General features: G+C 39.8%; 2 protein-coding genes across 2 annotated transcripts in view; both read right to left on the reverse strand.

The window, feature by feature from the left end:
• LOC138048623 (uncharacterized) overlaps positions 1–25,000 on the reverse strand; it is a 210,692-nt gene that overhangs the window by 17,986 nt on the left and 167,706 nt on the right. The gene's annotated exons all lie outside the window — the stretch shown is intronic.
• On the reverse strand, positions 10,621–12,830 carry LOC138048907 (uncharacterized protein F54H12.2-like). Its single transcript, XM_068895003.1, has one exon. The coding sequence runs from the start codon at positions 12,596–12,598 to the stop codon at positions 11,270–11,272; it is 1,329 nt and encodes a 442-aa protein (XP_068751104.1). The 5' UTR covers positions 12,599–12,830; the 3' UTR covers positions 10,621–11,269.

Here is a 25,000-nt window from a genome sequence, read left to right on the forward strand (position 1 = left end):
TTAACCTGACCTTTGAATGAAAGTCAGGCTGGAGTTGACCTTGTTTTGATGAAAACTTCACTGCTTTTCTTATGCAACTTAGTACAAATTAGCATGAGAACAACTGGAGACAGTTTGAGGACAGGCGATAATTTCCTTAGTCTTTAAACGATTTTTGAGGTTTCTCTCCCCCTTGCACCTTGCTTCCTGACCGTAGGAAAAAATAGATATATTTACCGGCCAAGGACCAAGGTCGGTCCAGATAAGAAAAAAAAGGTGCCCTGAGGGCCGTACTTGAGACCTCGGGCACAATCTTTTTTCTAACATATATTTTTCTAAAGGGTTTGAATTGGGTAGAACATTGAGTTAGCCAACTTGGTTTGTTGTTTAATTTCCCGCAAAACTAGGTTTAGAAATAGACACCTTTCTATCGTTGATGGGGAGTAGGCCAATTTGGATAAATCTTACTCTTGGGCGTTGGATTCTTGGTAAGACCGTGATCGGCAAGTACTCGGAATGAGCCTTTATAAAACCTAAATCGGAATGAATATCACTGTTCTCGTTTAATTCGAATTTCTGAAAATAATTTTAAAGGTAGAATTAAGATGAATTAGTTCTACGGTAACGTAGGTTTGAAGAAGGTTTTTTTTACTTTTATTTCTAGATCTCTCTCTGGCAATAGAATAACTCAACTCCCAGAAACGATGTTCTCAGGACTCGCAAGGCTACAAACGCTGTAAGTTTATAGCTCCACATAAACTGTGACTAAATTATATAGCTATGCTCCTGGTCACTCCACAGGGTTTGTTTGAGTTACTTTATAAGTGACTCACATCTGTTTAAATGAAATCTCAAATCTCAACAGTAATTGCTGACTCTTTGAAGAATGAATTCGTAATTTGTAGGTTCGAGTAATGATTTTGTATTTCTCAAACAGTACTTTTCCGAATTTTAGACCTCTCAGATTATCGAGAATGTCAACTGATTCCGAATACTACGTGAGAACTCTTCACACTTCGAGTTTCTTTTCTTTTTTTTTTTTTTTTTTTTTTTAAATGACACATTCAGGGGAATTTTCTTAATCAATGCTGGAGAAGAACTTTATTTTTATAAACTGCATTTGGTTATGAAAAAACTTCATTTTCCTCTGAGAAAAGTTCACCATATTTGGGGTATTCTTGATTTCATATTATTATCGTTATCATTATCATCATCATCATCATCATTATAATTATCATTATTATTATTATTGTTATTATTATTATTATTATTATTATTATTATTATTACTATTATTATTATCATAATCATTTTCGTCATTATTTTTTTCCTATTGTTGTCTTCAAAACTAGCAAACTGTCCTGTATTTTCTTTTTGATTTGAGGTTCCACCTACTTTTACTTAGTTTTGCAGGTTTCTTATACATTACGTTCCATGCTTTCATGTGATTGACCAACTAAGGCGTGAGGTCAAGATGGCTGGATATCCGCCAAGTTCTTTTTTGCCTGTTCATAGACCGAGAACGAGGCCAATATCGAGCCATCTTGACTGGACAAGCTTGGTCAGTAAAGGATTAAGTGGGATAACACACCAAAAATGATCTTTGATCTTGCGGGACCAAGCGAGAAATCCCGAGCTGGCACGACAGCTCCATCTTGCCCGCCAATCCGTCACAGGATTTGATTCATCTTGCCTGCTCACGGAGCGAGTCATATAATACATCTTCATAACAATAAAATAACTCAACTCCCTGAAAAGATGTTCTCATGAATGACATCCCTTCACGATCTGTAAGTTTATTGTCACAAAGATACAAAGAGATGCACCTGGTCACTGTATAGAGATTTGTATGAGTCACTTGATAATTCGCTGATAGCTGGTTAAATTAAATCTCTTCATTGAATTTGTATTTGGACTTTGGCCTTTAACTAAATGTCATTCCACTACATTTTTTTTATTATTTTTTATTATTTTTTTATTTTGGTACAACGTAACCTCTTATGTGACCTTGCATGGCATCCCTATTTTTGTAATGAAGAAGGACACTTAATTTTATTATAACATCAATAATAAACAAGTTGATCGCTACTGACACCATCATTCAGTCGTCACTTTTCAAGTATTGGAAATGGAAAGATATCGAAGGAATTCTTGATTAGCCGGTACGTTCCAGTAATGGTTTTATTTATGTCGGTATTTCTCCCCGGTCTTGATAATAGTTTGCTGAGACTTCGAGATCCGGAAAAAAAGACAACTAATCTCTTTGGCCACCCGTGTTGCTATTCATTATGTCATCAACGAAATCTATAAAAACCGCAGTGATTAAATGTATGTTAAGCAAAGGTGGGGCCAAAATAGTGCCTACTACCAGGGCTTCTAATGTTTCACGAAAAAAATTGATAGCAAATCGCACGGGAAATGACGTGATTTTTCTTTGATCCTTTTTTACCTAGTCACATGTAATTACATCTAATTTTATACGGTGTATTGAGCGCCTTATAAGTCCATCTTAATTTTCATGCAAAATTAAATTATTAAAATGAAGTTGCTCAAGTAGTAAGTATTAGATCGGAAAATGTGGAGGCTGTTTTCTCAGACTCCAGGCATTTCATTTAAAAATAGACAATTTTACTTCCTCGTTTCCATTATCCTGTCTCTTCTTCTCTCGAGGAAGTTCCCTGGTTACGTGTCTTTGTATAAAAATCAAATTCGCATTCAGTAGATGAGTTTAACGGAGACAAAAATTATCATGCCCCTCCCTTTAATTATCTTTCTGGAATCTGCTAAAATCTATCAGACACCTGACGAGCCGCAACCAGGATACTTTCTCGAGTGACGAAGAGAGAGGACTCTGGAAACGAATTTGACTATTTTACAGTTGTGTGCAAAGTTACCTGACCTTTGAATGAACGTGAGGCTGGAGTTGACCTTCTTTTGATAAAAACTACACTGATTTTCTTATGCAAATTAGTACAAATTAGCATGAGAACAACATCATTAACATAAGAAATTTAAAAGCAAGGAGGTTGGTGTGCCCAATTAGTGCGCTTGTGCTTAATCCATTGACAATTAAATAAAGTGGTTGTTATTATTAATTAGCCGGTATGCTTGAGTTATGATTTTATGTAGGTCGATATTTCTCCCCAGTGGATAAATAGTACAAGCTGTGCTTTTTGCCAGTGATCTCACTAGTTTTGCTTAGATATCGAAATTCGGAAAAAAAGACAACCAAAAACATTTTTGGAGTTATTTGGCCACTTATGTGGCTATTTATTAAATCACATACGAAATCTATAAAAGTAAAGCAAAGTAAAGTAAAGTAGGTGTTTCTTAATATCACATTGCAGCCCATAGGCTGAATTACGCAATTGTTTACACACTAAAATTTATATAAATTACAATAATAATAATAATCAAAGTATAATGTAGATGCTAACTATTCTAAAAGAGAAGTAGTAAACAATAACCATTATAATAAAACCTTAATTACATTTCTTGCAAAACAACCTACAATGATTGTTACAAGTTCCACCAATAAAAATTTACCTATAAAATTCCATTTTCTTGGCGGGCCATGGCAAGTATAAAACAGTTCTTTCATTCGGCTTATTGGTGCGGATATGAGGAATACTGTAACGACTATGGTTTCTTAAATTGTACCTTGAATTCTTATATAATGGTGAAAGTAAGCTGTCCAGCCTATGATCTTTATCAGATTGCGATCATATGCTTTTCTTATGCAAATTAGTACAAATTAGCATGAGAACAACATCATTAACATAAGAAATTTAAAAGCAAGGAGGTTGGTGTGCCCAATTAGTGCGCTTGTGCTTAATCCATTGACAATTAAATAAACTTGTTATTATTAATTAGCCGGTATGTTCGAGTAATGATTTTATGAAGGTCGATATTTCTCCCTGGTAGATAAATAGCGAAAGCTGTACACTTTGCCAGTGATCTCACTAGTTTGCTATGACGTCGAAATCCGGAGAAAAAAGACAATCATAAACATTTTCGGCGTTATTTGGCCACTATTGTGGCTATTTATATCACCAACAAAATCTATAAAAGTAAAGCAAAGTTAAGTAGGTGTTTATTAATATCACATTGCTGCCCATAGGCTGATTTACGCAACTGTTTACACAATAAAATTTATAAAAATTACAATTATAATCAAAGTATAATGTAGATGCTAACTGTTCTAAAAGAGAAGTAGTAAACAATAACCATTATAATAAAACCTTAATTACATTTCTTGCAAAACAACCTACAATGATTGTTACAAGTTCCGCCAATAAAAATTTACCTATAAAACTCCATTTTCTTGGCGGGCCATGGCAAGTATAAAACAGTTCTTTCATTCGGCTTATTGGTGCGGATATGAGGAATACTGTAACGACTATGGTTTCTTAAATTGCACCTTGAATTCTTATATAATGGTGAAAGTAAGCTGTCCAGCCTATGATCTTTATCAGATTGCGATCATATGCTTTTCTTATGCAAATTAGTACAAATTAGCATGAGAACAACATCATTAAGTTAAAAAAAGCAAGGAGGTTGGTGTGCCCAATTAGTGCGCTTGTGCTTAATCCATTGACAATTAAATAAACTTGTTATTATTAATTAGCCGGTATGTTCGAGTAATGATTTTATGAAGGTCGATATTTCTCCCCGGTAGATAAATGGTGAAAGCTGCGCACTTTGCTAGTGATCTCACTAGTTTGCTATGACGTCGAAATCCGGAAAAAAAAGACAATCATAAACATTTTCGGCGTTATTTGGCCACTATTGTGGCTATTTATTATATCACCAACGAAATCTATAAAAGTAAAGCAAAGTTAAGTAGGTGTTTATTAATATCACATTGCTGCCCATAGGCTGATTTACGCAATTGTTTACACACTAAAATTTATAAAAATTACAATAATAATCAAAGTATAATGTAGATGCTAACTGTTCTAAAAGAGAAGTAGTAAACAATAACCATTATAATAAAACCTTAATTACATTTCTTGCAAAACAACCTACAATGATTGTTACAAGTTCCACCAAAAAAAATTTACCTATAAAATTCCATTTTCTTGGCGGGCCATGGCAACTATAAAACAGTTCTTTCATTCGGCTTATTGGTGCAGATATGAGGAATACTGTAACGACTATGGTTTCTTAAATTGTACCTTGAATTCTTACAGTAATGGTGAAAGTAAGCTGCCCAGCCTATGATCTTTATCGGATTGCGATCATATGGAAAAGCTTATCACATAACGAATCACACCAAGAATCGCGCATGTGTTATTGTATCTCTTGCCGGGAATAATGATTGAGATCGCCTCTTTCTCAATGCGAACGAGCTCGTTTCTGAGATATTGCAGCATGGCGTTATAAAATACCTGAACGGCATAATCAATTACGGACCTTACGCACGTATTTTAGAAAAGAATTAGATCTGTTGGCTGTGATTTTGCGCGTTTGAGCTGTACTAGGAAATATAATCGCTTACTACCTTTCTTAACTACTTCTTTAATGTTCACATTTCAAGTTAGGTTGGCACTTATGGTAAGTCCCAATAACTTGGCGTTACTTACTACTTCTACTTCTTTTCTATCGATAACAACCGCATCCAGTTCAACTGGGTTCCGGGCAAGAGAAATTCGGAGCTCCTTACATTTATCAGGGTTGAGTTGCACTCTGTTCACATGGGACCACTCAATAACCTGATTAACTATACTCTGTGCCTTACTGGTATTCCCCTTCGGAACGACTTCGGATACTGTTGTGTCATCAACAAATTTCCATAAATGTGGAGTTTTTACATCTAAATCGTTTATCATTAATTCAAAAAGCCATGGCCCAATTTGGTACCCTGTGGTACCCCGGAGAGGATTGGGCCCCACTTGGAATAAGAACCTTTTTCTAGTTTGGTTCTTTTTAATGGATTAGACAGAAAATCAATGATCCAGTTAATTATACTACGTGGTACGGCTAAATTACGTAACTTGTTGACTAATATAGAATGATCTATTACATCGAACCGATAATCGAAAAGTAGAGGTGTTACAGTCGATCCATTTCTGTCAGTCTCCGGGGACCATGTATGCAATATGCTTATCAAAGTCAAAGTACTTGACGATTTCGGGACTGCCCCATACTGGCTACTATCAATAACGTTTAATACAACAGGCTTGAGAAAGTCGTCTACAACGAAGTCTTCTGCCACTTAAGAGATACAAGGCGTTTGAGAAATAGGTCTTAAATGTTTCTTCAGATCTAGAATTGGTTTCTTTTTCGGCATAGCCTGTTCCAGGCTCTCAGATAGTCGAGAAAACGAAAAGAACTGCGTGTGAAAAGCGAGTGGGGGCTTGGGTCGAGGCGAGGCTGGAGAGCCTGAAAGCACCTCTTTAAATTCTTCATTCCGCCCACTTTGCAAATAACCTTTCGCATGTCAAAATGTCAATGTCAAAGTGTTGAAAATGGGCGTCATTGTGTGGTTCCACGCGAGTTCAAGCGCGATTCTTTTATTGTTGCTCAGAGGTGATGCGTTGATTCTCTAAAGGTCATATTTCTAAGTTCTTCAGGTTTTCAAAGAAAAACGTGACGTGTTTGGGAACGAAGATTCCTAGAGTTTCCCCTATTTAGCGTTATCCGTTTCTTACATTTGGCGGCGAAAATGTTGTGTTGGACGATGTTGCTGCTTCCTTCGAATTGGACCTTGTGTGGAACGAAAACCTTCCGTTGTCCGTTGTCACTGTTGTCTCACTTGTGCGAGTACGTTAGCCAGAATTTAAGGCACTTTTAAGAAAATAACTTTACAAACGAACGAAGGCATTGTCAAAGCAACCGGGAAACGAGTGTCAAGGAAATCACCGACGGGATATTTCGCAAATTCGACCAAAAGACACGACCAGTTCGAAAGCTGCGAGTTCCCGACTGTTGACTTTTCCAAGGAAAACAGAAACCCGACCATTGAAGTTCCTGGCCTAGATGATAAGATGGTCTCATCAATAAACTTCAGCTCTGATGCATCAGAACAACCGATAATGAATGTGAAAGACTGATATTTCATGTGGATGGCTTCAATTGCATTTGCAGTATACAGACACGGAGCCATCACCTTCGCTTCCTGAAATCGCTTGATCTGTTAAAGCTTTACAGTAAGACATGAGTAGTTGTATGGGCTTATTCAGACCAGATTTGACAGGTAGTCATCAAATGACGTCATCAATCAAAAGACAAAAGAAGGGGGCGTGCATAATTAGGGGCATGTTGGGGCATGACGTAATGTGTCGGTTTTAACCCTAACACGTGAAAGAATGGGGCGTGCATAAATTAGGGGCAAGTTGGGGCATGACGCAATGTCGGCTGTAACCCTAACTCGTGAAACAACACGTGCATCCCAGGTCGCCGCATAAATTAGGGTTAGTCACGAACGTACATGAAGCTTTCTTTTATTGAGAAAGTAAGCGAGATGTGTTTGCTGTGCCTGTGTTCTGTTTCCACCCAGCCATCCGGGTGGTAACGCAAAGATATAGCGAAAAGAACAATGGGAAAGACAGGGAGCCAATGAGGTCAAGGTGATGTCATCACGGGCCAATGAGACACCGCTGACGTCGGTATACATTAACTTTCTGGGCTTGGGGTCACGTACCTACAAAGTGAAGTGAGAACCCTATTGTTTTGAAGCGAGTCAAACAGAATTTTAAAACACATACACAAAAGGCTTTACACGCCAGGACAAGTCCACAAGCGCTTTGTTCTTTTTTAAACTAAATTTGCATAGAGGCGATCGAAGCGTGAAGAAGGAAGAATATAGAAGAAAAAAGTTGTTTTGTGTGGAAAAGAGGAGCATTCTCAACTCTTTCACGCTTTTTGAACAAACGTGAACTCCGTTGTTACAACCTTTTTTAAGGAAAGTTTTTCAACCTCGCGCTTGAATGAAACACGGGTAAATGCAATCTTTTTTATGTAAGAATACACAAAGACATCCTTCAGTGCACAGACACAAAGAAAGCCTACTCAACAGATTTGAATAAAACCTTTTCTGAAAACGCTTGAAAAAAACCTTCGGATTTTGAGAAGCGTTTTATACTGTTGTATGGTGAAGCGGGAGTTGGTTTCATATCGTATTTCAAAATACTTTTCAAAACATGAGCAAACAACAATATACGTTTAAAACGCTTTATTAAAAGATACTCTAGTGACAAGTCGATATAAATGATTGTTCTTCTACTATTTGACTATCGTAACCTTAAACATGTTGCGTTGCGCTTAAACAAATACTGTGACTCTGATAATGCAGTTCTGTTCAGACATACAGAATATGAAACATTCGAGACCGGACTAACTCGAACGAATTTTATTTGCAGAAGGCTATCGTTAAGTCAATAAAAACACATCAACAAACGTTTCAAACGTTTTACTGAATTAACAGAGAACGCTTATCACAATGTGATATTTGCGAGAGATAGTTCTCTTTAAACAAACCTTAATCCGAAAAAAAGTTGTTTTGAAAACGCACCCTATGTACAACAAAGATTATAGTTGTTAAGTCAATAAATACACACCAACAAACATTTCAAGCGTTTTACTGAATTAACAGAGAACGCTTATCACAATGTGATATTTGTGAGAGTAGTTCTCTTTGTAATTCACTTGCATTCGCTGCATCATTAGTGTTCTATTATGCATGCACTGTTTCAACGCTTTTTGAGCGAAAATAAATCACACACGCGCAAATGAGAAAAGAAAAAAAAATGTAATTCACTTGCATTCGCTGCATCATTAGTGTTCTATTATGCATGCACTATTTCAACGCGTTTAGAGCAACAATAAATAACACACGCGTAAATGAGAGATGAAAAAATGTAATTCACTTGCATTCGCTGCATCACTATTGTTCTATTATGCATGCACTATTTCAACGCGTTAGAGCAACATTAAATAACACACGCGTAAATGTAGTTCACTTGAGTTCGCTGCATCATTATTGTTCAGTAAGGTTCCCACTTTGTATTACTCCTTAATCGGGCAACCATAGGTGTTCTCGCCCTGTAGGACCTTTTAATGAGTCTCTTCTCCGTGGAATCTGGGGGCGTTTCAAAGATCCAGGGATCTGTGTCCTTTTCGATAGGAGAAGGTGGTGTTTCTATCCTGATAGGAATTTTGGATGGACCAACGGGTGTGGTTGGAAGTTTCCTGTGTGCTGTCTTTTTGGGTTGTACCTCGGATATCGTTGGAGAATGGTTTGGAGTGGGCGCATTTGGAGTTGTTGTCGCTGTCCCTACAGGTTTCGTCTTCGTTTCGCTCTTCATTTGTTTTGACAAACCTTGGTACCGTTGTAATAGTTGATCCAATAAGGCCACTTTTTGATCTGCGGGCAAAGTAGAATCCGTGATATGTTTCATGTCTTGATCCAAGCGCGTCAAGGTCGTGAGTTGCGGAGGTGAGGTTAAGCGATGTTCTGTCTCAAGGCTTTGCAATAAATGCTCTGGAACCAACATCATCTTTTGTACGTGTTTCATTTTAGCACTTTACCCAATAAATCCAAAGCGAACGGTGCAATCAAAGAGGCGAGAGCTGGCAGGAATCCTCCTTGCTGATTGAGAACTTCTTTTTTCTTCTTCAGACTAGGTGTCTTGCGAGTCAAATACAGGAGTTTCGACTTGTGTGGTTTCAAGCGTTTAAATGATGAACTTGGAACCATAATGTTCCCTTTAAGTAGATTAAGGGGGACTTCACTGATGGCTTCTATTTGTCCCTTACTAGCGTGAGATATCATCTCTTTCCGCTGTTTCCCTCTGCTTGTAAAACAAGTGCAGAGAAACGGTAAATGTTGATTGACTTTGGAAGCCTTGACGAGTTCTTGTTTTCTTCTCTCGGTAGCTTTTGAAATCTTTCTAGAACGCAAAGTCATGTCACCACCACTTTGATTGTTTACTGTCTCCTCGCGGTGCAACAATTGCAAAGTCATGGCGTTAAATGAAATCTACCGGAAAGGGTTCATCGGTTTTATAGATTTTCTTATCAACGTAAACAATGGGATATGAATGTGACTCTGGGAAGATCCTTGTTCGCAATCGTTGAATGTCCGGGGTTCGTGGATGTAAATCCATCATTAAGTATCCAAATGGTTGTGATGTAGCGTCTTGAAAACTCTCCCACACAAACGGAACGCGCCCAGAAAACGCCTGTTGTGCCAGTGTCCTCAACCCCAAAGTATCTCGAGGATTGTTAAAAGCAATGATGTAATGAGCATTAAGAGAAATGCTCCGGGAAAACTTTCCTGGGGGGAAAAGGTTTTGTGTCAAATAAATGCAGGTGACGTCACAATGATGGGACACTTTGGTGAACAAATCCAAAATGCGCTCGTCATCGCTACAGTTTCTCATGAGGTCATCTAACACGAGCAGACCAGGACGATGAGGGGGTGGAAACAAGGCGGGAATGTCGTCGGGAATACCCTCCATAAACGTGACTTCCTTTACCAATTCCTTAAAACAATCTTGCCATTGACCGTAGCAATACACGATCTTGCGAATGGGGCGTTCAAATAAACAATCTGCGTGTTGAAGTATTTGGCGCGTAAATGTTGTTTTTCCGCATTGGCTGGGGCCAGAAATGATAATACTGCTGGGGCACTTGAATTGAGACATGTTCACAAGACGAAGCTTCAACGATTTGTGTACACGAGATAGAATTCCCACCCCTTTTACTAGCAAATACACACAAAAACAGCAACATTTTGTTTACTTTTCAACATGATTTTATTGCTTATGGACACAGCGAAATGACTTACAACCTTGTTGAAAGCAATCATTAACTTGACGATAAATGACTGAATTAAAATAAGCGTGTACACTCCGTTCAACTTGTGCATCGTTCCACTGAGAATCATATCGTTTAAATTTAGCTTGAACAGTGTTCATATCAACATTCCGTGCTCGCCGAATGAGATAAAACAGACAATAATCTCCACAAACATCCGAGTTCAGTCCTTGCAGTGGTTTGTCGTTATAATAGGTAACTTCCCGTAGAATGTAGGTATCCATGTTGTAAGTTTCAGGAGGAAATCCGTAGCTGTCAAAGAATTCACTTTCACGAGGCGATTCAAAGTACATAGCCACCCAATGTGTCCCAGGTTGGTCATGAGGGTCCGTATTCGCGATGAGTCCGGCTGGGTAGGTGTTGATGACAGGTAGCCTATCCCTTGGAAATACGCCTTGCATCAGAGGTGCTAACACAGGGTCAGAAAGACAGGCTTGCCATAGTTCTTGGGTCGTATGCATGACGATGAACTAAGAGCCTTGTGACAAATCGTAGACCACGCGACGATTGCGATCAATTTCCAACTGATTCTGAAATTCTGCGTACACAATTAAATTCAGAACTGAGTTCGTCTGAGTTCCAAATTTCAGGTACAGGTTCACGTTACCCGTTCGATGAGGTATCAGATGATCGGGATGTCCACTTCCTGCCGGTGTCAAATCAAAACGGAACAAACCGTATCCGTTCTCCCAATCCACTCTATCAATGTCAAGCCCGTGCCCACAATTCATGTCTCCACTTCCTGAAAACAGCGTGTTGTAACCATCGATCTTTTTTCCACCCGTCAGATCCAGCGCAGAATAAGGCATTTCTTCTCCATTCACAGTCATCCGAATGTCTTGCAGGTCAAACAGCTCAAAGTTGAAAGGATTTCTTGCAAGGTTTCCGTTGAAGGCATCGTTTCGCACGAGCCCAAAAATGATGCACTGAGGAATGAAACCGTGGAATAAATCTGTCTCAGTGTGATTTAAGACTCCTTGAGGGATGATCCTTGCCTGCGTAGGGGTTCTGGTTAGGGTATAGATGGCTGGTAGCGGTGCGCTCCCTTTGTGACCTTGCATGATCTGTACATGTTCTAGTTTCACACTGTCTGCAACACGCACTGTTCGTATGCGAAGCGTACTAGACATGACCTTTAGTTTGCAGTTGTTTGGAGTCTCCCCAGCCATTAGAACAAAAGCATCGTTGTTCAGATCCACTTTGACTTTGATCTCCAAACCGTCAAGCAACAACTTGTCAATATTAAACACGTCACAAAGAGGTACTCCGACCAACCCAACTTCTGCGCCGTTGTTAGTAAATGTGGCTCTTCTATTCAGACCCTCATTACTTTCTGCTGTATTATCTACTTCATTCATGTGTCCAGCAGTGTCTTTGTAATACAGAGCTTTGGTTAAGTACGATTTCTTGGCCTGTTCCGTAAAGTTCAATAAGGTCTTGATGTAAGCGTTGTATGCTTGAGTGTCTGACTGTTCTGTTACCAGCGTTTCGTTGATCTTGATGGTAAACTGTTTGATGATGGAATGAAGGGCGTTGTTGACCAGAGTGTACTTCTTACCATCCCCTGTGGGCGATCCATCTTGTTTGGTAATCTTTACTACCAATCGCAGCTCTGTCTTGTTAATGTCAATGTAGTCAGCTAACGGTTTGATGACAAACTCGATGGGGTTAGTTCCCGTTTGAACCGGTTCGTAATCGATCCATTTGCTGCTAACAATCGATACATCTGTCACAGGTACATCAAACAATTGTAAACTTGAATTCGCACCAGGGGCTGAGAGAGGGTGAGCTGATGCCATCTTTAATCAAAAATAGTCTTGAACGTTGAACGAGATGTTCTCCTTTTCTTGGTCTGTCCTTCACTGTGCCGCTTTGACGTATACGCGCGCTTATATACTCTTTTTCCTCGACCTTGCTGTGTAATGTCATCAATGACCCCTGTGAGTAAATTTTTTCCAGCAGCTTTCGCTCTTGTCTTGGCAGCTTTCTTTAAAGGTTGACCATTGATCACGTCTTGGACAAGTTGCATTCCCGTTTCCAATCCAGTATCAAGCATTCGTTTTCCCACTTTTTTTGCTGTTGTTTTGAGAAAGGGAGTTGCTGAACGGAACAAGGACCGAAACATTCCACCTAAGCCGTTGCCCCCTTGACCATAAGGGTGTGTTCCTCCGTAGATACTAATGTCTCCTCCTTTACCGTGCTGCCTATAGGGTACAACATGTCGTCCATATGGGTAATATCGGTGGTTCATAGGTAATAACATGTTGTTATAGAATATCACGACGCCGAAAATGCAGGGTCACGCGTACGGCTCCAGAAGCAAATGGTATCAATTGACCTGTGTCTCCCCTTATATTGATCGCCACGTATGAAAACACAGTTGTACGGAGTCTATGGTAGGAGGGCACCTTGACCTCTTCTGTGATCATGTTCCCGGCTGACCACGAGGAACAAGCATCCGAAGTAAGTTCGCTTGAGCATCTCCCACTACTTGAGACTCGATTAAATCGGAATACACGTAGATGGTTTGAAAAGCGTCTCTCGAGAGCAATCCCCATACCAATTCGTCTTTTCTGACAAGTGTTGTCGTTGTCCTCGCAAGAAGGACGCTGTGATCATCATTCTGTTGGACAAAGCCTCCGATTTGGTACAGCTGAGGAATATTATACTGATGGTTTAAGTACCCCAAAGCGCGAGCTAATGTCTTTGGTAGAATCACATACCAACCGGCTGGTAACTTCAACTCAAAGTAATCTTGTGCTTTCTCGTAAATGTAAAAACACTCGTTTCCTTCCAGACTCGTAATGGTCTTGTCACTCTTCAAATAAATGTCTCTCAATCGATTGTGTAGTCCCTTCGTCATACCGTGAATGACATCTTTGACCGTACGGTAAATGCCACTTGGTACAGGGATGTTCAATTTCCAGGGTTCAGGACCAGTCTTACAAAGCAAAGTGTAGGACAATTGATTCTCACCTACGTTTTGCCAGGTGTAAGGGTAAATGATGCGTGTCATGGCCACCTCCCAGTCTTCACTTAGGTGTAGTTGACTTGGTAACTGCATCTTAAAATCGGCCGCCTTGTTTTCTGGATATTGAGTCAGACTTGCATCACTGGTCAGCACCATGTAAAAACTGTTGGTCATGTTGATCGACGGCGGAAATGTAAAACGACGCTGACGATACCGTCCAAAAATGCCGGCGTTTGACCGTATCCACTCGTTAAATATATTTCAATGGTCTGAAATATCTTTGTCCGCAAAGGTAGGTACACAATATGTTCTCTTTCTTCAAGGAGTGTTTCTCGAAAACTGCCCAGAGGTACCATCTCATGTAGGAGAGGTAAGCGCGTGTCACCCACCTGCCACGGTTCCACGAGATTGGTTTGAACTTGAACCAGTCTCTGCTTACACGAACAAAGCGACAGCGAAGGAGGAAAGATGTAAATACCCGGATATGTGATGGATGTGCCGGATGGTAAGATGAACCAATCATGACCATATTTTCTTTCTAAGGTGAGTGCAGCATTCAAACGAACGCTGGGTGTAAGAGTGTTGTTTTCGTTTATCCATCCCAACGCGCGAGCTGTAGACAATGTGATCAGAAGTCCTTCAGTTTGCGAGTTTAACGTTACATTCCATTCGTCGTCCACTGTGATTTCAATCTTAGATGGTGGGTCAGCGATGTTCAGGCATTGTAACATTCCTTCTGTGACATCTAAGGCTGTATAATACTTGCCCTCGGGTAATACAAACGGTGTGGAGTCACCTCGACGATCCAGCATGATGTGAGAATGTTTGCAGTCATTTGTAATGTCAAACATTGAGAGCGGATACACGATATGATGCAATCCTACTTCCCAATCTTCTTCATCTTTCAGATGGATTTGTCGAGGTAGCGCTACGCGAAAGGAGGACTTGGAATTGTTTAGAAATAAATTACTGCTTGCATTACTGGGAAGTGTCACGTAAAAGTCGCTATCTTGAATCATGTTTGTTGTAAAGCGACCAACTGGTTATGCGGAATCCAACTGTCGTATTTCTTTGGCCAACCTTTCCAATGTACCAACACCTCCTTATTCGCTCCTCGTCCCCTGCGTTTTAAAATTGTTTCAATACAAAACAGGTGTTTTTCCGTTTCTATCACTTTCTGTAACTCAAATTCGTAAAAAGTGCCTTGAATCCAGTCACCGTCTGCTTCCTTTAGGCGATACACGGGTGGGTCGCGCGGAAGTCTCTGAGCAACAGTGAAAGTTTCCTCCGTCCAGGATGGTAAGTAACCTTTTTCAAAGATGCGTTTATGCTTACTGATCTTGACTTGATCTCCCACTTTGAATTTATACTTTGTCGGCTTTTTGAACAGATTTCTATACAAATTGTTCCAGACCTCTGATGCGTTATTCTCGTTGACATCCGCTGGTCTCATTTTGATGCTACGGTGCACGCTTTGATTGTAATTCCCATTGACTAAATCGTCCAGTTGGTCCAAATAATGGTACGAGCTGCTGGTAGTGAACATACGCCAAATAAGTTGCTTCAAAGTGCGGTTGAATCTTTCAACCACTTGGGCCTTGGTTTCGTTGTAGGTTACAAAATGATGTACATTCTCCTTTTTGAGAAAGGTTTGAAACGTTTTGTTCTTAAATTCGGTTCCGGCATCTGTTTGCAACTTCTCAGGTTTGCGACCTTCCTGGAAAATGCTTTCAAAGGCCACCATCAACGAGGCTCCTGTTTTCGATTTCAAAGGCACCACCCACGCGTATTTGGAAAGGACATCGATACAAGTCAGTAAATACTTGTATCCTTGATTCCACTGACTCAAATGTTGCAAATCAACCAAGTCCGCCTGCCATTGCGAATCTATATCAAACACAATTACTCGGTTACGACGAAAGTGTTTTCTTGCAGGTTTGTGTAGGGTATAGCCAGGTTGTTGGCGGAGCCAATCGAGTACTTGCGTGCGTTTCAAACCATACCGACGCGCCGCACGATACAGTTTGTCGACTCCCCCTAAAGCGGATGGTCGATCCACTTCATAATACAATTTCTGTAATAGTTGGTTCGTCTGATTTAGGGTCCGCGTTTTCTGTTTCTTCTTCTTTTGCATTTTCTTCTTCGTGATTGTCGGTGACATCTTTCAATTCGATGTGAACCTCGCCACCGCAACACGCAACTAAACATCGCATTCTCTGACATATGTCACTTAAAGAAACTGTAGGCGATGAGCTTCCACACACGCGGCTTGCAGCACTACCCATGGTGTTAAACAAATGATTAGATCTTCTTCATTCGCAGACTTTTTGTAACAATTTGCCAAACCATCCACCAGAAAGAAGGATAATGTATCGAGTACGTGACACATAAGACTTTGTGGAATGTATATTGTTCGGTAAATGTAGCGTTGCATTGGTCCATGTAGTAATAAAAACTCAACAAGCGACCGGGGTTCATTGGATGTAACTCCTTTACAAGTTCTAACCATTGCTCGCGAGGTGTGCTGTGAAAGATGTGTCCTGCAAAACAACTCCGAGCGCAAACCCGAACCAAGACAAAGTACACTCTATCCATGTTAACGAGTCTACTGAAAAACGGGCACTGCACGTATTCCTTTATAGCACTTTTTGTGAATTCAGTCACTCACTAACACGGTTAATACTTGTGCGTGTGTGATTTATTTTCGCTCTAAAAACATTGAAACTGTGCATGCATAATATTGCTTGACCGGTACATGTACATCTTTATTGTACATAGGGTGCGCTTTCAAAAGAACTTTTTATTTACTTTTTTTGGATTAAGATTTGATTAAAGAAAATCTATCTCTCGCAAATATAACATTGTGATAAGCGTTCTCTGTTAAGCAGCGAACTCAAGTGAATAATGTGTGTGATTTATTTTCGCTCTAAAAGCGTTGAAACAGTGCATGCATAATACAACAATAATGATACAGCGAATGCAAATGAATCACATTTTTTCATCTCTCATTTACGCGTGCGTTATTTATTGTTGCTCTAAACGCGTTGAAATAGTGCATGCATAATAGAACACTAATGATGCAGCGAATGCAAGTGAATTACAACATTTTTTTTCTTCTCTCATTTGCGCGTGTGTGATTTATTTTCGCTCAAAAAGCGTTGAAACAGTGCATGCATAATAGAACACTAATGATGCAGCGAATGCAAGTGAATTACAAAGAGAACTACTCTCACAAATATCACATTGTGATAAGCGTTCTCTGTTAATTCAGTAAAACGCTTGAAATGTTTGTTGGTGTGTATTTATTGACTTAACAACTATAATCTTTGTTGTACATAGGGTGCGTTTTCAAAACAACTTTTTTTCGGATTAAGGTTTGTTTAAAGAGAACTATCTCTCGCAAATATCACATTGTGATAAGCGTTCTCTGTTAATTCAGTAAAACGTTTGAAACGTTTGTTGATGTGTTTTTATTGACTTAACGATAGCCTTCTGCAAATAAAATTCGTTCGAGTTAGTCCGGTCTCGAATGTTTCATATTCTGTATGTCTGAACAGAACTGCATTATCAGAGTCACAGTATTTGTTTAAGCGCAACGCAACATGTTTAAGGTTACGATAGTCAAATAGTAGAAGAACAATCATTTATATCGACTTGTCACTAGAGTATCTTTTAATAAAGCGTTTTAAACGTATATTGTTGTTTGCTCATGTTTTGAAAAGTATTTTGAAATACGATATGAAACCAACTCCCGCTTCACCATACAACAGTATAAAACGCTTCTCAAAATCCGAAGGTTTTTTTCAAGCGTTTTCAGAAAAGGTTTTATTCAAATCTGTTGAGTAGGCTTTCTTTGTGTCTGTGCACTGAAGGATGTCTTTGTGTATTCTTACATAAAAAAGATTGCAGTTACCCGTGTTTCATTCAAGCGCGAGGTTGAAAAACTTTCCTTAAAAAAGGTTGTAACAACGGAGTTCACGTTTGTTCAAAAAGCGTGAAAGAGTTGAGAATGCTCCTCTTTTCCACACAAAACAACTTTTTTTCTTCTATATTCTTCCTTCTTCACGCTTCGATCGCCTCTATGCAAATTTAGTTTAAAAAAGAACAAAGCGCTTGTGGACTTGTCCTGGCGTGTAAAGCCTTTTGTGTATGTGTTTTAAAATTCTGTTTGACTCGCTTCAAAACAATAGGGTTCTCACTTCACTTTGTAGGTACGTGACCCCAAGCCCAGAAAGTTAATGTATACCGACGTCAGCGGTGTCTCATTGGCCCGTGATGACATCACCTTGACCTCATTGGCTCCCTGTCTTTCCCATTGTTCTTTTCGCTATATCTTTGCGTTACCACCCGGATGGCTGGGTGGAAACAGAACACAGGCACAGCAAACACATCTCGCTTACTTTCTCAATAAAAGAAAGCTTCATATACGTTCGTGACTAACCCTAATTTATGCGGCGACCTGGGATGCACGTGTTGTTTCACGAGTTAGGGTTACAGCCGACATTGCGTCATGCCCCAACTTGCCCCTAATTTATGCACGCCCTCTTCTTTCACGTGTTAGGGTTAAAACCGACACATTGCGTCATGCCCCAACATGCCCCTAATTATGCACGCCCCCTTCTTTTGTCTTTTGATTGATGACGTCATTTGATGACTACCTGTCAAATCTGGTCTGAATAAGCCCATACAACTACTGACATGCAACGGAAATACAAGCCTCTTTTCGGCAAATTTTTGCGCTCTTTCAAAGTGGTTTTTTCTTTTTGCCCTCACTGTTTCGAAGGCGATGAAGGCAGAAATTTAATTGACCCTAGCTGGTGAATTCGAATACGCAGCCAAGTATTTGCATAAGAAAGAATAACATAATATTGTATTTTTCTCGTTCGTCAGAGTTTTCAGAGAGCGCCGTTGAATGCTAACAATTGTGGCGTGCAGGAGACATAATAGTTGTGTGTGTGCGATAAAATTCGAACTATATATCGTACCCGGTGATGCTATATTATAAGCGGTGTGGAGAGATGTCGTATCACAACATTGAAGCGCTTTTGCAACGCGCGGAAGTAACTGAAAATTTATGCTTTTACCAAAACCAGTTGGAAGCATTGCAAACGGATCTTTTTTTCCACTTAAGTTCAACAGACACAACTTTTGCTCGAATCTGAGGGCTTGTACGTTTGGGAATACTTTAAGATACTCGGCGACAGAGTTGACCTCTTTCTTTCGTGCTCCGCGCGTGAATCAAAATGATGACGAAAGTGTTGATGTAACCTGTCAAAATTGACCAATCAGAGGGTATACCAGGAGCTGGTATACTGGAATGAAGAATTTAAAGAGGTGCTTACAGGCTCTCCCGCCTCGCCTCGACCCAAGCCCCCACTCGCTTTTCACACGCAGATCTATTCGTTTTCTCGACTATCTGAGAGCCTGGAACAGGCTATTTCGGCACGGGTGAGACATCGGCATTTTCCTAACAGATGGGAGGCGCTGTTGGCTATAGGCAGCATTTAGAATCTCCGTAATCGGAAAGGCCAAGCTATTGCCGTCCGGCAGCTTTAGTGGGGTTGACTTTTAATAGCGTCCTTCAAACGCGGTTTCTTCAGAAACACATAGGATCTCTAGAATATTCTCTATAGAGAGACTTTTAAGCAGAAGTGGCAACTTATATTCCATTAGCGGTTCGAGGAAGGTTCAATTGACGACGTTAGCCTGCTCCACTTGGGAAGGGTCTGAAAAGTGATCCACATTAATTTGACTACACAAATCGCCATTCTTGGTCTTCAATATGCTCCACTCAGAGGCTTCATTTCGTCCCACCATCTTTTAGGATGTTCATCATTTAGATATTGTATCCTGGACTCGTAATACCTCTCTCCACAAGTTTTCCTCTCCCGGTGTACTAAATTTTTGCAATGCTTGAACACAGTAGAATTCGTACCGTAGCTGGAAAAGGCATTTTGAAATTTTCCGGATCAAGTTCTTAAGTCTTGGGGTCATCCATTGCGCGTCGGCTGAGCACACGCGCACTTCCTTTGCAGACATTAAAATATCAATTCCGGTGAGGATAGCCGTTGCTGAAATACGGCCCACTTATCCTCCCAACTTCCAAGCGAAGCGAACAACAATGGACAATCAATACTGTTTAGATGTCTCTCCATCGCTAGCTTACAACTTGGCCGTTGATCGCGCTTAGTAACTACTCTCTCGGTGTTGGTGTTAACTTTCTGAGACGTCGGAGAAGCTATCACAGAGCTGTGGTCAGAGAGACCAAACGGTGGGAAGGCCAGTGGTGAAGTGTGAAATTCATACATGTTCGTTAGCACAAGGTCTAACGTAGCATCTTTGTGACACCTTAACGATTTGTTTCAGGTGAAAATGTGTCAATAAACTGTTAAACACGAAGACGTACTATAAAAGGGATGGCTTCACGCTCTGCCGTTGTTCGAATTCATTCAAGCACAACTGATTAATTATCCAAGATGGTGATCAACAAACAGCAACACAGAGACGGAGCCCTAAAATATATTTCTAGCTCAAGAATAAGGGACTCCATTTTATAAAAGAATGACCGATAATATTTTATGACATATTACGGGGGCATATACATAACGGGCTTTTTTATTGCACAATTTATCACAGAGCTCTGTTGCGTCCAAGGTTGCTTGATATATCATCATTTGCATGTGCCTAAGGCACCACGCCTTTTATAGTACGTCTTCGTGTTTAAGGTCCAATCGATTCAAATCGCTAGATATTTAAAAAAACACAGTTTGGATATTTAGACTCAATCAGGGCAAGCGATTGAAACATATGATCGAAAATTGATATATCGTCTGCCTTTGGTGGATGGTAGCAACTATGCGGGAGCAACCATGCAGGCAGCAACTATGCAGGACAAGCCTCGAGGGGGACGGTTTGGACTTAAATAAAGCCATAAACTTTCATGATCATCGCAACAGGTCAATTCGCTCAGTTGTTGGTACTTGCACTTGCCCTCCTTAATGAAAGCGCAGACACCGCCGTGAGCATCCCGCTTTCGGTCTTCACGGACCAGAGAAAAGGGAGTTTGAATTTGTTACAGGAGATAAATTCACTAACCGCAGTTAATTAAAGCCATGTTCAGCAAAGCTCGGGCCATAAATAGTGCCTACACCCATGGCTTCTGATGTTTCACGAGAAAACAATGGGGAAATCGCGGAGCACTGACAGCAAATTGCGCGGCAGATTACGCGATTTTTCTTTGATCTTATTTTACCTAGTCACATATAATTATATCCAATTTTATATGGTGTATTGAGCGTCTAATAAGTCTATCTTAATTTTAATGACAAATTAAATTAGGAAAATGCAGTTGTTGAAGTAGTAAGTATGAAATCGGAAAATGCGGAGGGTGTTTTCTCAGACTCTCTGGCAATTGATTTACAAATAGACTATTCTAGATCCTCGATCCCAGGGTCCTCTCTTTTCCTCGGTCGAGAAAGTCCCTTGGTTGCGGCTGGTCACTTGTCTTTGTATACAAATCAAATCCGCACTGATGGTGGGTCACCGACTTAATTTTATCAACAGTAAAGTTCAGTTCTAGCTTGGGAAGGAAGAACCCAATGTCGATCACGTTCTAAGAAGACTTCAATTTTTATTTTATTTATTTATTTTGCAACCGACGCGAACGGATATCCCCAGGCACAGAGGACTTACATATGTTTTTTTTTTTTTTTTTGAGTTTGTTTTAGATAAATAGACATTCTCGCGCCAATTCCTACTAGGCTTAGTAGATGACTTCAGTGGAGACAATTATTTAATCATCGTTCCCCTCCTCTCAATTATCTTTCTGACCCTAAGCCTGGCGGGCGATTCGGAGAGAATTACTTGGTAGATGTCTCAAAGATATTCTTAAATTTTCTGGCATCGATATATTGTGTAAGCCCCACAGTACTAGAGTTGCTCCAGTATCCGCAGCCAAAAATGCCTCAGTTTCAGTAGATGAAATATTGAAAACAGCAAGTTGGTCTTCAGAATCCACTTTTTCTAGGATTTATTAGAAACCTGTACTTTAGAAGTCACAATTTGCGCCTAGTGTGCAATTCACAACTGAAAATGCAGTAAAGTGTAATTTGGCTCAAAGAAAAACAAAATTGTGGTTAGAGCCAGATGTGTGGTTTTTTTTAATTATATTGCACGTGGCTTGCTTCGAAAGCTTATGGGATCTCCAGGCATGATAACGAGGTCCCTCTTTGGTCTCTTATTCTTAGGTGTTCAAGGCTTCTTACCTTATACAATAACGCGATTGCGTGAAATTGGCTTGAAATCGCGTACGATCGCGTAATTTGCTTATTCCTGCGTAATCCCACTTTTGCACTTTATTTGAAAACTGTCAGCGGTATTTTTTTTCCTAAAAAAAACTCTTTGAAAACCATTCAAAACACTCCATTTGTATGGAGGTGATTTATCAAAGCTGAAACTATTATTGACCATGCTGCTGACAATAACATTGGTTTCTGCGTTCTAACGGAAACATGGCTGACAAACCTGGATTCGGTTTGTATCACAAGTCTTTCTTCTCGTGGTTATCTATTCAAGAGCTTTCCACGGCAATCAGATCGACCTGGCGGTGGCACCGGCATTTTGTTTCATGACTCTTTTGTTGCTTTGTTTGTGGGTGGAAAAGAACATGATTCTTTTGAATTCTCTGACTGGATTCTCAAAGCCTCTAATCGCTGAATCCGAAGTATAGCTCTCTATCGCCCTCCCAGCACTTCTATACTTCGGTATTTTCGGATGAGTTTTCCACCTACCTTGAAAATGTTATTATATGTCCTGAACCGCTGATGATAGCAGGGACTTCAATTTCCATTTGGACTTAATGCATAGTAATAATTCAAGAAGATTCAAAGAGTTACTGGAGACTTTTGGGCTCTCTCAATATGTAACGGTGTCCAGTAGGCACGCGATCGTGAACCACTACTCAAGAAATCAGGCCTTGAGTTAACTTATAAAAAAATCCGTCCGGTTAGCAATCTGCCTTTCATCTCTAAGGTTGTTGGAAAGGCAGTTCTTACTCAACTGCTTTCACATTGCGAACGCAATGCTCCCTTACGTAAATTCCAGTCAGGCTTCCGAAAATTCCACGCAACTGAAACTGCCTTGCTTAAGGTTCAAAGCGATATTCTCATGGCTATGGACAATCACGAAATCACGCTTTTAGTGCTACTCGATTTAAGGACGTTCTCGCCAAAATCTACCTTTGTCTCTCTTTGAGAGCTACATCATATCATAGATCTCGTCTAGAGTTAGATCATATCTCGTTGAGAGAGGTTACAATCCATCGGAAGTCAGTAAGCAAATTGAAAACGCCAAAGCTCTACCTAAGGAAGACTTACTTGGCTGAAAACCGAAAGACAAAAAAATCGTTTTTCCTCTTGTGGTCGAATATAACCCTCATTTACCTGTATCTTATATACTGAATCGCCATTGCGTTCCCAGATTTTCCCAAAGGGGTCAATTATTCCCTCTTGCAGAAGACCCAAAAACATAAAATAGATCTTAGCAGGGCCTAAAAGATTCATTTACAGCAATAATAATTATAACACTCCCGCGGGATGTTTTAAATGTAGGAACAAATGCGATCTATGTAAGAATTATCTGGTAGAGAATAAGATCTTTCACAGCGGATGCACAGGTCGTTTTTACTCTATAAGGCAAGAATTAAAATGTAGGTCGAAGAATGTCATCTATTTAGTCATCTGTAAAAGATGCAAGGTTCAATACGTAGACTCAACGTGGAACAAATTCAAGGTCAAATTTCGGATACTTAAATCGGCCATGTTGACCAACAAGGCCACGTGGTGAATTGGCCGTCCATTAAAAAAAAAAAAAAAACAACATATGTATGACTTTGAATTCATTGTCATTGAGAAATTTGATAACGATACCGTTAATAATATGGATAAGGTTTTACTCACAAGAGAGGCTTTTTGGTGCTCGCAGTTATGCACCCTCCAAGCTAACGGCTTGAACAAAAGATCCGAATTTAATTCAAAATATAGAATAAGGTTTAATTAACGGTTGGCATTTTACATATTCATCGGAGTAATTGTGTAACCAGTTGGCCTTCTCTTCAGCGGCGCTCAAAGGCCCTTGTTCATGATTTTGTTAATTTAGCAAAAGTCGGGATCTTCATAAGCCCCATTTAGGGATTTTATTTCAATTATCTATATTTTTCTAGAGGCCCTGGGCGGGGATTTTGTTGTTTTTTGCACCATCATTATTCCAGAGGCTTGTCTTGGGATTCTGTTTGTGCTCTCTGTAGGGTTACCTGATTGCATGATCTACATACGTCCTTTTGTTTAGCCTTAATTTCGGTTTCGAGAAATAAGGCTTACTTCGGAATAGAGTTAGCTCTTTCTTTCTCCTTCTTTTTTTCTTCAGTTTTTATTTCACGCATTGTTTACTTATTGAGTATTTTTGTAACTTAGATTTGTATCAAATTTTATTTGTGCATATTACGTAATACGATTATGTGAAGACACTGCGTTGTATTACACTTTTTTTCTTACACCTTTTGTCTTATATTTTTGTATAAATAACACAGGATTAATCTTAGTTTTTACCAGGTAATCTCTCTCTCTCTCTCTCTCTCTCTCTCTCTCTCTCTCTCTCTCTCTCTCTCTCTCTCTCTCTCTCTCTCTTTCATGATGACTTGGAAATAAATGTGCCATTCTTTTGCCAGCCTGGATTTTTTTTCCCGGCGTTTTTGTTGCCATGTTATTTTAATTAATACTTGAAAAATATTTTTCAAAGTCAAGTGGACTACTGCACGACTGATAAAACAACGCGAATATCAGTCATGCTGTAGCCAACTTGACTTTCATTAATATTTCATAATCAATTTTGACTGATCACGGTCTTCTCTGATCCAAAGCTGTGCAAGACTTAATCGTCCACGGTTTTTGCAAAGGTTTTAAAACTTCAACTTCAGTAATGCTTGAAGTAATGCGTGACATATTTCAGTCGCGTTACCTGCGCAGTAACGTTGCGCACAAACAATTACCGCGGATGTACTTAAGTGCCGCTTTCAACACAATAGACCATTAGATTCTCCTTAATGTCCTTGAAAATGATTTTGGAATTACTGCTTCAGCCTTGGACTGGTTCGCATCTTATTTGTCCGATCGAAAGCAACGAGTTCTCATCAAAGATCAATCTTCTGGTGATTTTCAATTGAACTGTGGTGACC

Source organism: Montipora capricornis, chromosome 5 (assembly GCF_036669925.1).
Source record: "Montipora capricornis isolate CH-2021 chromosome 5, ASM3666992v2, whole genome shotgun sequence".
Classification (NCBI taxonomy): domain Eukaryota; kingdom Metazoa; phylum Cnidaria; class Anthozoa; order Scleractinia; family Acroporidae; genus Montipora; species Montipora capricornis.

Excerpts from the sequence above, each read along its gene's own strand:
- LOC138048907 (XM_068895003.1), bottom strand. The coding sequence starts at position 12,598 with ATGGCATCAGCTCACCCTCTCTCAGCCCCTGGTGCGAATTCAAGTTTA.